General features: G+C 37.6%; 1 protein-coding gene across 1 annotated transcript in view; it reads right to left on the reverse strand.

Moving 5' to 3' along the window:
- The window catches only part of syt9a (synaptotagmin IXa), a 44,410-nt gene that overhangs the window by 11,428 nt on the left and 16,737 nt on the right, over positions 1-16,245 (reverse strand). Inside the window, exons 2-3 of the mRNA XM_056766639.1 lie at positions 10,861-11,317; positions 9,479-10,034 (exon numbers count right to left, since the gene is read on the reverse strand). Coding sequence (XP_056622617.1) covers positions 9,479-10,034; positions 10,861-11,317 — 1,013 coding nt within the window. The remainder of the gene's footprint in view (positions 1-9,478; positions 10,035-10,860; positions 11,318-16,245) is intronic.

Below are 16,245 nucleotides of genomic sequence, written 5' to 3' on the forward strand. Positions count from 1 at the left end.
TGGTGAGGAAAGAAAAGGCGAATGGCTGTGGTTTAGGCGGATGGACACAGCATGGGCTGCCAGATGACCTTGTAACAATGCGACACACTCCCTTGGCTGAGGGTGTATTGTGATAAAGGACCGAAACACCCAATGAGGCTGAGGTGCACAATTGATGATGTGTTGCATTGATGGGAAATTTACAAAGGGCATTATCAGCAGCACCTCTCCAAAAGGCATCTTTCACCCAGGATAAGGGATGTGATGAAAGTGGGATCGGACAAACAACTCATAAAGGTACATACATATGCTATGTATTTTTAAGTGGTGGGCATAGATTTTTTTTTTTTAATCTAGATTAATCTTGGAAATAATCTAGATTAATCTAGATTAAAATGGCTCATTTGAATTCTGCCGAAGGCATTCAGAATAATTGTGTTACCCAAATAATGACTAAAAGTAAGTCTTTGAGAACGGGTTTCTCAAGCCAGGTGGCGCATTAGACCAGGGGGTTAATCTCCTGTTTCTCCTGATTGCATCGCTGCCGGCGGCTAGTTTGTATCCTCTGACACTTGCTTCACATCACATTTGTTCCTGGTCTAAATATTAGTGTATTTTACTATAGTTACCTATCATTGTCGTTGCCGAATTATTTATAACTTTATTTTCTAAATCTATATTAATTGAAGCGTAACGCCGCTAGCATATTAGCGTGTTAGCTTGCCTTCTGTTTACAGTGTGGAATATCATCTCCCCCTATTTGTCTTGTGTGCTAACTGTTTCTCTTTTTAAGCGTATATACTAAGACTCATCAAGCAACCTTGGTAAGTTAGGATTGCACTTCATACCCGGTGAGTTATGGCTTCTATTCCTATTGTTGTTACTTGCACCTCATGTCATATGTTTAGTTTAGCCTTCTCTGTCAGCGGCGAGGGTTTTACATGTGATAAATGCAGGGAAGTAGTTAGGCTGACGGAGAAGATCTTAGAATTAGAGTCTCGCATCCAATCTTTATTTGAGGATAGTAAGAGTGTAAAGACTGTAAAAAACACTTCGGATGCGAGCAATGTTAGCGCACACAGCTCGGTTCCGGTTGAAAATCCCCTGCAGCTGGGAAACTTTGTGACGGTGAGACGGCATAGTCGCAGGACAAAACATCACTCAACCGTTCCGATTAAAGTCTCGAACAGGTTTGCCCCGCTCAGTGACGCACCGACTGAGAAACCTGCTGAAAGTGCCCTAGGGATCGGTGATTCTATTGTCCGGAACGTTAACATAGAGACACCAGCCACCATAGTCAAATGTTTACCGGGAGCCAGAGCGCCTGACATCAAGTCAAATTTAAATGTGCTGGCTAAGGCTAATCGTAAATACAGTAAGATTGTTATTCATGTCGGCACAAATGATGTTAGACTCCGTCAATCGGAGATCACTAAAGATAATATTAAGGAGGTGTGTGAGCTCGCAAAAACGATGTCAGACACTGTAATATTCTCTGGCCCCCTCACTGTTTACCGTGGTGATGAGATTTATAGCAGATTATCATCACTAAATGGCTGGTTGTCTGAGTGGTGCCTGCAGAATAATATAGATTTTATAAATAACTGGAAGAGTTTTGAGCGCAGACCTGACCTGTTGAAACGAGATGGTCTCCATCCCTCCTGGGATGGGGTTTCCCTCCTCTCTAGAAATTTGGCACACAGTCTTAATAATGCTAAAGTCTGACTACCTAGGGCCCAGGTCAGGAAGGAGACAGAATGGCTTAACCAACTGTCTGCTTGCCGTCTCGCGTTACAGAATACACAAAATATACAACATGTAATAATCCCTTCTTACAAACAACATAAAATAGAGACTGTGTCTGTCCCCCGGATTAGCAAACATAAGATATTGCGTAAACCTCTTGAAAGTAATTTAATAAATGTTAAACAAATCAAACATGAACAAAATACAGATAATCAGCTGTTACGACTCGGATTGCTTAATATTAGATCTCTCTCAAATAAAGCACTTTTTGTTAACGATTTGATAACCGATCATAAAATAGACATGCTTTGTTTGACAGAAACATGGCTAAAGCCAGATGATTTTATTACTCTAAATGAATCCGTTCCCCATGATTATTACTATAAACACGAGCCTCGTCTAAAAGGTAGAGGGGGAGGTGTCGCTGCACTTTACAAGAATTCTTTTATTACCTCTCAGAAGTCTAATTTTAAATACAATTCTTTTGAAGTCATGGTACTTCACGTATCGACACCTAATACTAAGGACAAAACATTTTTAAAATTTATTCTAGCTATTGTATATAGGCCTCCAGGGCACCACACAGATTTTATTAAAGATTTTGGTGGGTTCTTATCAGAACAAGTACTGGCCGCAGATAGAGTCCTTGTCGTCGGTGACTTTAATATCCATGTAGACAATGATACAGATGCCTTGGGACTGGCTTTCAAAGACACTCTTAACTCCATGGGCGTTAGTCAACATGTGTCAGGACCCACTCACCTTCGTAATCATACTTTAGATTTAATACTTTCTTATGGTATAAATGTGGACGATGTTAAAATCGTTCAGCAGAGTGAAGATGTTTCGGATCATTATCTGATATTATGTTTGCTTCAATGGCCTACGGCTGCAAATCAAACTCCTTGTTACAAATATGGTAGAACGATTACTTCAACTACCAAAGATGCGTTTCTCGATAATCTGCCTGAATTGTCTAAAATATCTAGCATGAGTAATAACGTTGACGATTTTGACACTACTATTGAAAATTTTAACTCTACTTTCTCGGAAATATTAGACACAGTTGCTCCTCTGCGTTTAAAGAAAATTAAAAATAGCAGCCCAACACCGTGGTATAATGAACACACTCAGACTCTAAAAAAAGCATCCCGTAAAATGGAGCGCAACTTTAAGAAAACGAATTTAGAGGTATTTCGTATAGCATGGAAGGATAGTACTCGAAATTACAGGAATGCAATAAAAACGTCTAGATCCGCCTACTTTTCAACACTAATAGAGGAAAACCATCACAACCCTAGGTTCTTATTTAACACCGTGGCTAAATTAACAAAAAATAAGTCGTCATCGACGTCAGATTCTGATTATCAGCATAACAGTGATGAATTTATGAACTACTTCACGAGTAAAATCCAAGATATAAGAGAAAAAATCAGCTGAACAAACTAACTACAGCACCCCTAAGGAGAAATTGCAATTATTTTCTACATTAGATCACGATGAACTGTCTAAAATCATTAGATCATCTAAATCATCAACATGCATGCTAGACCCTATACCTACAAAACTACTGAAAGAAATGCTCCCAGAAATTATAGATCCTCTTCTTAGTATTATTAACTCATCTCTGACATTAGGGCATGTGCCTAAAGCATTTAAGGTGGCTGTTATAAGGCCTCTTTTAAAAAAAACCAAACTCGACCCTAAAGAACTAGGGAATTACAGGCCTATATCGAATTTACCTTTTATATCTAAAGTTCTGGAAAAAGTAGTTTCAACTCAATTATGCTCCTTCCTCCAAAGGAATGACATTAATGATGAATTCCAGTCTGGATTTCGAGCATGTCACAGTACAGAGACTGCTTTGATCAGAGTTACAAATGATCTGCTTTTAGCGTCTGACCGTGGCTGTATTTCGTTATTGGTGCTGCTAGACCTCAGTGCTGCATTTGACACCATTGACCACAGCATACTTCTACATAGACTCGAAAATTACGTCGGCATTAACGGAATAGCATTGAAATGGTTTAAGTCTTATTTATCCGACCGTTTTCAATTTGTAGCAATAAACAATGAGGTGTCCCGCAAATCACAAGTCCAGTACGGTGTACCACAGGGCTCAGTCTTGGGACCCCTGCTCTTCGCATTATACATGCTACCTCTAGGAGATATAATAAAGCGACACGGAATTAGCTTTCACTGTTATGCTGATGATACTCAACTTTATATTTCCTCGATGCCTCATGAAACCCAGCAGTTTCATCGAATAAAGGATTGCATAGTTGACTTAAAAATGTGGATGAGTAACAATTTTTTACTACTAAACTCGGACAAAACAGAAGTGTTACTTACTGGACCGAAAACTGCTATGCGTAACAACCAAGAATACTGCTTAACGATTGACGGATGCTCCATAAAATCCTCGTCATCAGCTAAGAATCTTGGCGTTGTATTCGACAGTACTCTCTCATTTGAAAGCCATGTCGCAAACACCTGTAAAATTGCATTTTTCCATTTTAAGAATATATCTAAATTACGTCATATGCTGTCACTGTCAGATGCAGAGAAATTAATTCATGCATTCATGACATCAAGACTAGATTACTGTAATGCACTTCTAGGTGGTTGCCCTGCGGGCCTATTACAAAAACTGCAACTGGTTCAAAACGCGGCAGCTCGAGTTCTTACACGTACAAAAAAGTATGAGCATATAACCCCGGTTCTGTCAACCTTGCACTGGTTACCTATAAAGCATCGCATTAACTTTAAGATCTTGCTTATTACCTATAAAGCCCTACATGGTCTAGCGCCGCAGTATTTGAATGAACTTCTATTGTATTACAGACCTCCACGTACATTACGCTCTAAGGGGTCCTGTCAGTTGGTAATACCTAGAATTTCAAAATCAAGTGCAGGTGGTAGATCCTTTTCTTATCTAGCGCCTAAACTTTGGAATATTCTTCCCTGCACGGTCCGGGAGGCAGACACACTCTGTCAGTTTAAATCTAGACTAAAGACTCATCTTTTTAATCTTGCATACACTACACTTCCATAATATTAATCCTCAGAGGATTTAGGCTGCCTTATTTAGATCAACCGGAACCAGGAACACATCCAACAACAAATGATGTACTTGTTGCATCAAAGAGTGCAGAACAGTACTCTACTCTCAGCCAGTCTTGTCTCTTTGTTCCAAGGTTACCGCAGGATGCAGTTCATGCCCAGACCTGATGGCAGAGCTGAGAATGGGAAGCGGTGACCTGACAAGTGCTAAGAGGATAGAGCCGGATAAAGGACGCGACAACTTTGTTTTTCCTACAACATTTCAAATGCTATTAGATTGTTAATGATAATCTTTAATCCTTAATTTTTATATTTTTACTAAGCCTTGTTGTGCAAGCACTGTTGAGCTTGTGCAGAGGCAGCAGCTTTTGCCAGAGGGGAACTGGAATCCCCTGGTTGGGCCTGGGTTCCCCTGAGGTTTTTTTTCTCGATGGGAGTTTTGGGTTCCTCACCACCGTTTGCATATTGTTTTGCACTATCTGCCTGGCCGGGGGGGCTGCTTTAGAATTCATACTTGTATTAAATGTGTCTCATGTACAGCTGCTTTGTAACAATGAAAATTGTAAAAAGCGCTATATAAATAAAGTTGAGTTGAGTTGAGTTGTTTCCAAAATGCATCACAAACTGCTTGAGAAAGCTGTTCTACTATGATAATTGGTGATGAAAATAAATTATGTTCAATAAGATGTACTTGTGTTTACTTCCGCATTAGCTAAGGGATGCTTTGCGTTTAGGTGGTACTTGAGACTGGAAGAGCTCCTACAGTACATTTACATTTAGTCATTTAGCAGACGCTTTTATCCAAAGCAATTTACAAAGAGTTAGGAGTTAGTTAGCAACAAGCGATATGTCATACAGGATCCATAATACATTAGGTGCCAATACAAATTTACTGGTTTTAACTAAAGCTAGACCACTACCTGTTGAGAGAAAGTTTTTTTTCTAAACCAATTCCGCATTGCACTAGGTGCAAACAACCTCAGTTTTGTCGATGTTTCCATTGGGAAGCTTCTTAAAAATAAATTTTCCCTGAAGCAAACCCGGCGGCTTCAAAGCTGCATCCATGTTAGCACATCACGTTTGATGTGATAATTTCACAGTAACGTTATGTTGTGTTCAGACCAAACGCGAATGGCGCGTCAAGTGCGAGTGATTTACATGTTAACACTTAAGTGAACCCTTGTGTTGTTTTAAATACTGTTTCCTCTGGGGAACACAAAACTAATAAAGAAAACTGGGGATCTATATAGTAAGAGCAAAAAAGAACCTATTCAACATTTGCTATATTTAAATTCTTCTGAATAAAATACACAATAGCTTTGTTTTGAAATACAGACCAAAGTTTAAGTGATTCTCACTGAATAGTGGGCCTTCTACGGTTCTAAAAGATCATTCAGTATATTACATTTTGGTTATTGAGACACGCAAAAGACATTTGGCATCATTCAGTGGTGCAACACTAACAGCCCGTCATCACAAAATTCTAACATTCACTCATTTACCATCACTAACAAATCATATATGAGGTATAATAAATAACAAATATTCTTTCAATTTTCACTTTCCATATTTTTAAACCACCTTTTTAGCTGAACAATTACATTTCTTACAAAGAATACATTAACACAATGATTGAGTAAGAGTTAATTTTAAGATAATTTGACTGAAATGTTTAATGTTTTCAATGTCTACAGTATTGATGAAGGAAACATCTTGATGGCACAAACCCGTACAGGCATTTTTTCTATGGTGAAATTCTGTTGAGTAAAGATCTGTTTAGTGGCACCAAAATAGGTACAGAGAACCCCCCCATTCCCACAGGTCAAACAACATAGAGATGCGATCATCTTGTCACATTCAAAAGCCATTCTCTCTAAACAGCCAACACTATATTATATGTGAAGCAATTGCTCATCCTCATGGTCTGAGGCATATGTAGAGATAATGATGAGGGAGGAAAATGGAGGCAGAAAGACATTGAAGAAAAATGGGATACATTAAAACAAGCAGTCGAGAAAGTATAAGATGAAGTTAAGAGTCGATTTGTGTCATCTGTATGAAAGTTGAAGGAGGTTTGGGATGCCTGTTTATGTGTCAATGACAGCACGCTCATTTTTTGTGTCCCTGTGGTTTAATTACAGATAATAACAGTTCAAATGTCAAAATATATGAGAAAATTACTTGTATACATTCTCTTTGCTAGGGACCAAGTCTAAAATTCTGTTTTTAATTGATTTTGAGGGAATATTTAGGGAATGTCAATGTGGTGTAACCGTAAAACCATATAATTGATCTTGTTTAAAAAAGGGGAAATTCATATCAGCTAACTTGGCATAATCTTACAATAGCCCTTTTTTATAGTAAATAAAAGTAAATAGAACACCATTGTATTGAATATTATAATTAATTTGGGGAAGCATCTAAGTCAAATCAAATTCATGAAGTGTCAAGGTGGTATAACCACCATTCAAGGAGTAATTCTGTTAATATTGTGCAAGACAACATGAGACAGGAAATAAAGTGTGTAGCATTAGTTCTGGCAGGTCACATGAGTCAAGCTCGCATCAGCTGATCTTTATCTAACTATAGAAATATGATGCTATCACATCTTAAATTGTATTAAAGCTAACAACAGCTTACCGCGTTGCTCAGGAGCAAATTACCCTCCTCCATCCCCAGCTCCACATCACATTTTAAATCGGGATTCAACTTCTGTTATTCCTTTTCACAATCTCAATGACTTTATTGAAACTTTAAAAATGTCATTTGAAATATTCCCATCAAGGCTATATGTATTTTTATTTTAAATTGAAATGTCAAATAGTGTAACCCATTACACCATTGGACTTCTATAACAAACCTTTCTGTTAGGGGCCAATTTAGTCAAATATCACTAGTTAAGGACGTCATTTAAACTAAACTACTATAATTGGAACTATTTTCAAGAATTCATTGTTACATGTTTGAGAAAGTGGTGCCTTATCCACAACTTTAGAATTAAGATCTGTATGTCTATGATAAATTATGATAAATAAGATAATTATGTTGCTCAACATTAGATGAAATGTTTAGTTTGAATGCATATTTCTATTCCATTTATTTAAAATCTTAAGCAATATATAACATCACTTAATATAATCTAATTGTAGTGGAGTAGGCGGGGCGAGACCGTGGTTCGAGACCGGTGAGTAATTGTGAATGAGCGCCAGCTGTGCGCACACCGGCTCGAATCATGTAGGAGATTGAGGGCATACAAGAGAACGAGCGACCGGACCGTCGAAGAGAGAGGACCGGGCCAGAACATGTTTTACGGTTGTATGTATGTTTTTGTTTTGTGATTTGTTTTGTTCGCCGGCGGCCGGCCGTGAGGGGCTGCCGGCTGTTATTATTTATATTAAAACTTTATTTTAAATGTCTGCCGTTTCCCGACTCCTTCCTTCCATATCTTGAATCTTGTTGCAGTAATATATACATATATGATTTAATTATGTAACAGAATGAAGTGGGTGTCTACATTTAAATTTAAATTCAGAGCTAAAAGAAATAATACAATTTCTGAAATTGTATATGACCAGGCACATATGCTCAGTGCTCTCATGGACTTGTGAAAAGGCAGGAAATTATTTAATATTGTTGATGTTTTTGTTTTATTTTTTCCCCAAAAAATATTCTTCTCGCTTCATTAAATGAAGGTTGGACCACTGTAGTCACATGAATTATTTTAATCATATCACTATACTCTCTGACTTGGTCGAAACTATCCAAATTTGTCTTCTGAAGATGAACAAAGGTCTTATGATTGTGAAACGACTTCAAGATGAGTAGTTCATCACAGAATTTTCATTCTAACCCTGATCTAACCCTTTAACTGAATTTACACAACGAGATATGACTTTTCAGCATTGAAAATTTTAAAACCACTTCAGCTGAGCTTGTTGAGCGTCATACTTGATTTTCAGTGTTAATGATTTGAACAAACAATTGCCTTTGACTGCAGAACCAACATGGTTTTAATGGTCTGTGTCAATTAACCAGAATTTTCCATAAAAATATAATTATTAAGAGGAAAAGTAATGTGAGATAAAAGAGAAACATCCAGTTTAGTGTATTACTATATATTTTCTAAACATTTTTACATAATTTCTCAAATATTATTTGGAAAACAAAGGTGTTTTCAGCATATGTCCTAATAAACATTACAAAAAGCATTACATTTTATTTTTTGAGATAACCCTAATAAAATCTATTTTCGTGTGATATTTAAAAATGAATGATTCATTTTTGTGAGTATGTTTACATTCCATCTACGTAGATTCCATTCCATTCCATTTTCTACCGCTTATCCGAACTACCTCGGGTCACGGGGAGCCTGTGCCTATCTCAGGAGTCATCAGGCATCAAGGCAGGATACACCCTGGATGGAGTGCCAACCCATCGCAGGGCACACACACTCACTCATTCACTCACGCACTCACACCCTACGGACAATTTTCATCTACGTAGATAAAATATATAATATTTTCATTTACTTTCACTATTAACTTTCATAAAAAATGGTGCAAATGCTATTTTTAATTACACACAATCAAATAAATACACTAAATACATTTTAAAATGATGTTGTCTACAAAATCACCGTCTTTGTCTACATTGTCAGACAATTAAAAAACAAGACACATTTGCTACTCACCGAAGACACATACTGAATATCCCTGGAGAGTTTGGTCTCCCTGGGAAAGTCTACTAGGTCCAGAAAGTTGTCAACCACCACCTGGCCGATGATATCATGCCGTGAAAAACGATCAAAATCGTAGACACTGAAGTGCAGCTTTCTTGTAGGCAGATCGGCATACTCCACAGGGAAGAGGAAGACCTCATCAAACACAGGGTTTAAAGTCTTACGGTGCACCTTGGTTTGATGCTTGGTTTTGCGGTCTGGTAGAAGATAGATTTTCACATATGGGTCAGAGGTCCCAGAGAAGTCCTTGGCGGGCAAGTCTTGGGCTCGGTGGATCTTGACGATCAGCTGCTCCAGGTCACAGTCATATTTGAGGATGAAGTGGAGACGTCCACAGCTTCCCACGTGACTGCTTCGGTTATCATCGCCATCCAGGGATCGTTGTTTGTAGAGCTCTGGTTTTAGCTGGCCGAGGCTCATACCAGTCAAAGAGTCCTGCCTCTGAAACTGACTTACTGTGAAGTCAGGGTTTGATTGATTCATCTGACGCCGAATTGAACTTTGCCTGCTGACAAAAAGAAAAATATGTGATGTTAATTTGGAGAGTAAATCAATATAAAATCGCATATTAGAAAAGTAGAAAATTATTGTCAAATGCAAATGAGTGGGAATATGAACATATGAAAAGAGATCCAAAATATATACGGTGCACAGTAGGGGAGAAACTGAATATCTGAAGATCTGTGTAGATCTGAATATCACAATGATTTGCATTAGTGAAATGGTTTTAAAACTGGAAGAACTTTGTACAGTCAAATTTTTGGTTATTGAAGACTGAAAGATTAGTGATGCTTTCTATTCCCATAAAGAATGAGAATCATGTAAGTTTGTCATACAATTTCAGGTCATAAATATGTCATAATATAATTACATATTTTATAGCTTTCAGCATTATCACATTGCACATTAAGTTATTTAGCATTTATTTTCTTCAGCATACCCAGTGCACATGTTCATGAAGTGTACAGGCCATGATATATTATACAAATGCAAAAATATATATTAGACAATTTAGGCCAACCAATTACCAAGCAATAATTTTTAGGTACTGTATAATATGTCATAGTTAACTTCCTTTTCCTATCCTCACTTACAACTACGGTGTCCTGCACCCAAAAATAAAAATCTGGTGTCTAATTATTTTTGGGCTTGACTGTATACTGAGGTGCATACATCTACTCTCAAATAAAAGATTGTGTTAATACTAGAAATCTGTCACCTCAACCTTTATGAGGTTGTTTTCCTCTCTTGCAGAGGTATTAATTCCTGATTTCTTGTAAAGAGACTGAAATTTCCCCAGAATCCATTAAAAGAATAATTAAAAGTCTACTTACCTGACACAGGTTGAGGAAGGATCTGTGATTTGCCTCTGCGTGCGTGTGCTGCCATTGACACCATTCTCCTGAGTCTTGGTCTCCACCTCCACCTCCAAAGGAATATCAGGTGAAGTGTGGCTTATCTTTAGGGATGCCTCAGGCACCGGGACAGCAGGAGGAGATCCCGGGGCCGCTGGAGAGACTGGAGTGGGCAGCACCATGGTCTCTTTGACCACTGAACCACGGGCATTATTCCGGCGGTCGAGGGTGGCATCCACCTCTGTATAGATGGACTGGGGCTGAAGGGGTGGAGGACGGTGGTGAGGAGCCTGTGGATGTCCCTCCTTGGTGCTGGTTGAAGGGGCTCGCTCTCGCCATGGAATCCAGCACAATTTCCAAGAAACAAAGAGAGAGACGCCAAAAAGGGCCAAACCACAGGCAGTCACCACCAAAGACAGCAGGCTCACTGATATTTCTAAGAAGACACAATTGAGCATACAGAGAGTGAGTGAGCGAGGATGATTTGCATCACGTGATTATGTAGCCACAGAAGTTACACAGAAGGTTAGGTATTTGGTGTGATTCTGTTGGAGGTGCAACAAATAGATTCATTAGATTAATATGCATGCTTAATGCTGTTGATGCAATTGCCATTATTTATTTTTGTGTGGGTAAGCAGCACAGAGGTTTTGGGTTTAGTCCCAGAGAACAAACATACTAATATAAAAAAATTACAGATAAAATGCATTGCAAGTTACTTTGGATAAAAGCATCTGACAAATGTATCTTAATCACTGTGTAAAATATTTTGTAGAGTTTTGCACTAAGAGAATGTATTCAATTAGATCACTAAGGAATAGTAAGAGTACACATGTGATTTATAGACTTTAATGTCCTTATAACTCCTTCTATGTGGACCAAAAAGCTTAGACTTTTAAATACGGGAAAGATAAATTACGGGATCACAAAAATGCAATTTGTCCAAAAACAAAGACTATCACATGGCAATACACTATGCATCTGTACATAACTCTGATCGATCTACCTTAAAAATTATTGGATTAGAAACAGTGACTGGATCTATAAGAAAGGGTGATAGACTACCCAGACTGCAAAGGGAAGCTTATTGGATTTATCAGTTGAAAGCAACCAGTTTTCATGGGCTGAATGAAGAACTAGATTCAGCTTTATTTATGTGAATATGTTTTGGTATGGTACCTTTTCTTTGGTTGAGGTATGCTTTAGAATCTTATAGAGGTTGACACCATTATAGGTTCACTCTTATCCCCCCCAAAGTTTTTGGTTTATCCTAACCATACACAGTTGCTGTGTCCGAAATAGCCCCCCATACCCTAATATAGGGCACTATTTGAAAGGACATCCATTTTTAGTGATGTCCGAATTCATATTGGACATTATTGATCTCACGATGCATCATATTAACGAGTGTACAGCCATTGTACACTCACGGCTAACTGCTAGCCATCTATCATGATGCTTCCACTGAATGAATTCCCGCGTCTCGGCAGAAGATGGCGCCCGCAACATTTCACGTGAACTGAATATCAAAATCTACTCACTAGTTGCTCCTTAAAGTGGACTATATTAGTGAACTAAAGTAGGGAATAGTAAATGAGGGTATAGCGGGCCGTTTAGGACACAGCCAATGAGTAATTGTTTTCACACCTGAGAATGATCTTGTATCTGACACACACTGAGGAAGGCTGGAAGCAGAAATGCATTAGTGTACAATTATTTCGATTTTTTTACTCTGTTTTTGTGATGTGAATAAAGGCTTTTTTACCATTTTTGTCAACGGAAGAAGTGCCTTGTATTCTCTTTTAAAGTATTCATTTTTATATACTCGTAATCAGACTACAGTTACTCTTTTTATTGATTACATGGTTACATATAATAATCATATAAATATGTAAAGAACAACAGCTTTAATGGGCATTAAGATAAATTAAAGTACCGTAGTATGTGTAACAGATCATAGAGTAAACGCAAGTATGATGACATCATGAATATGCCACCTTGCGGCCTAGTCATACAAAATACTGTGGGAAATACTGACTTTTATAATGTAATTTGATATCAGTAACTGATTACATTTCCTAAGTAATCTACCCAGCTCTGAGACGTTACATGTCGAAGCATGCAAGGTGTAAGTAGATAGAAATAGCTCGTTCTAAGGTAGTAAAAACATAACGCTTCATTATATAAGGTCTTAAATACACCTCTGATGACACTGTTATGTATGTTATATTGCATTTCTATCAATAGATCTTCCAAAACAATATTAAATGTTAATGTTCAAACATGCAATACTAGCTTCAATTTAGCTGTAGTGAGAAACCATCAATACATATAATCGGTTTACCCTCTTTAGCGTTTTGTTAAGTTGCAATGTAGTAGAAAAATCAGAAACGGCATCAGAAGGCAGACATCGCAGTGCTGTTACTGGAGAACAAACTGTTGTTGCTGTTATAACATTGTAAGGAGCTTATGATTACACTTACAGTAATCTTAGACCTACAGAAACTGAGACATCAAGCAACATTGCTAAGAACTTTACAAATGCCTTACAATGACCCCATAGGGAACAGACCTGGGTTTGCACAACGAGGCAAGGGGGAAACTGTAAGGCTTGTACCAAGGTGTCCACACCCAAAGGGCATCCCACCTTGAGAAGCACAGAGCTTCACTCAATACAATGAACTCTCCACAGGGTTTGCATCTCCATCTCAGACAGCATACAACATTGAATGATGATTATCAACTCACACCTTTACATCTGTTCTCTTCTCAGCCTCTCCCCTTTCTCTTCAACTCAACTCAAAGCACTTCAAAGCTCACCTATGAACTGAATTTGACAAATAGCTTGTCTTTTATGAACAAAGAATCTTCATATGCATGTTTTGTATTATTTGAAATGTCTCATTTCCACAGCAGTAGAGCAGATCATAACATAGGTTTGAGGGTTTAAAGATAGTCTGCTCACTGTTGAGGTTGTGTCTTCATGTAAATGCCCATTTGTGGCCTGATCAGATCCAGCAAAGAGTCCTTTAAAATGTTGATTGTTGTTGTGTGGAGGAAGGGTATTCTGGTCTGGGTAGCTGGCAAAATGTTCTAGGGAATTCTTACTAAGATGAACCACATGGTGCTGTGTGCCTTTAGACACACAGCACTGTGTTTTTTCCGATCGCATCTTGTTCTTCTGTCAGGTATGCATCTTAGACTTGTAGACTTATCTTTTAGGATTTTACGTTTTTTTTTTTTAATTCTCTGAATTGAATTGTAATTGGCAAGAAACATTTACCTGACTAATAAATTGTCATGTTTGAATTCGTTATGCATTATTCTGAGTTTATGAACTTTAGTAGATCACTCTATATCCTTTGTTACTGCAAATCTACGTTCAGGTTAGTGACGGACTAAAATCCTGTATTAGGTGGAGCATTGGGGCATGCCATCCGAGATTTTAGAGCTCCGGCAAACTACTTGCCATTAGTTTAAGTGTACTTAGACCGTAGGGGCTAATGTTTCCGTTTAGAACAGCACATATGTCGTCTGACCAATCTAAATAGGGTAAGTCTCAAACCTCTGATTATTGGAATATTATTCTAAGTAAGTGTAAATAGGAAACTATGGCATGATTATACAAAGCTACCATGAGAGGAAGTAAGATTGGTCTATTTATCTTTTTATATATAGTGGTCATGACCTCTGGTTAAAAATAATCATTACTTTAATTAAGTTTTTATCCATAAATACATTTCACAAGCCATAAACGAAACCTGTTATATTAACTGATAGCATACATTGCAAAGTATAGATCATGTGATCAAAATAAACAAGTCAGCTGTGTGCTGAGGTGTTTTATTTACTTCCATTTTAAATTTACAATAAACGCATCTCTGAAGGATGACATGACACTTATCTGTCTGTTTCTAATAATTTCCCCATACATTTTATTAAATATATGTGTCAGTAGTCATTTTAAAGTTAAAACATAACTGAGAGAAAACTCAGAGTTTAAAATAATGGAACAACAGGATTAAGGTTAATCTTGATTTACTGTAAAATTAAAACCCGGATCACATATAACCCTTGTTATTTTTAAACAAGGTTTAAAGTTTGGTGCCACAGAATAATTAAATAAACCTTGAGTTACAGTAGATTGAAGACTAATCGTTGTTAGTACAACCCACCCTTATCTGGGTTAAGACTAGACTTTGAGCATGCAAAATTCGTTCTGACGGTGCAACGAAAATGGGCGGGAGCAATTCCTTCATCTTCTATTGATCTTACACACCCACGTGACGCAAAATCGAAGGTCAAAGTTCACCAAACTTGAACTTTGCTACGCAGCGAAATGCTAAATATCTTCGGACTGGGTTGCATTTCCGGTCTGAGGTATTTGCATTTGTGTGAATGTGAAAATTTTATGTGAAGACATGCAACAACGGGACAAGTGTATACCATATATAATTTAGCAAACATGTCATTATAATAGATTTTTTAGAGGTAGAGTTTGACAGCTTAGGACAGCATCCAGTGAGAGCCGCGTTCATGTGATGTCATCAGACAGTGTTTTCAGGGTGTGATTTTGTTATGATTAATTACACTTAGGTATACAGTTTATGTAAGGTGTACATTAGAGAAAGAATATCGACATCTGACTTCCAATGAGTAGATAGAGCCCGAAAACAGGTCACATGATTCTCTTGAGCCAAATAAAGCAACTGCCATTGAGATAACAGCAATAGGATATGGAAATCATAATTTACTCTTTATATTAAACCACAGTTGACAGGGGCACCATGTTTTATGTATTTTCATTAAGCTGCTGGTTTAACACAGCACAATCTATCTGGTAACTCCTAGGCCATGGGATTGGTGTGACCGACTATACCTGAGACAGTTGAATAAGTTTCTTTGTTTGGTCACAGGGTTTGATCAGTTGCTATTTATTCAAACCATATATGTGACCCTGGATGACAAAACCAGTCTTATGGGTACATTTTTCAAAATTGAGATTTATACACCACATGAAAGCTGACTAAATACACTTTCTATTGATATATAGTTTGTTATGATAGGACACTATTTGGCCGAGATATAACCATTTAAAATTCTGGAATCTGAGAGTGGGAAAAATCTAAATATTGAGAAAATCGCCTTTAAAGTTTTCCAGAAGTAGTCCTTAGCAACGCATATTAGTAATGATGGGAAATAAATGAAACTAACACCCTTGATTTACCACAGCTTAAACTTTATACACACAAAATTTCATAAAATTAATTTTCCAGGAACATATAAAATTTTACACCTGAATTTTACACTTGAGCTGGCAACGAATCATCATTAACAGAGGCAGACCAACATGCTAAGATGATG

This window comes from Triplophysa dalaica, chromosome 14 (genome assembly GCF_015846415.1).
Source record: "Triplophysa dalaica isolate WHDGS20190420 chromosome 14, ASM1584641v1, whole genome shotgun sequence".
Classification (NCBI taxonomy): Eukaryota; Metazoa; Chordata; class Actinopteri; order Cypriniformes; family Nemacheilidae; genus Triplophysa; species Triplophysa dalaica.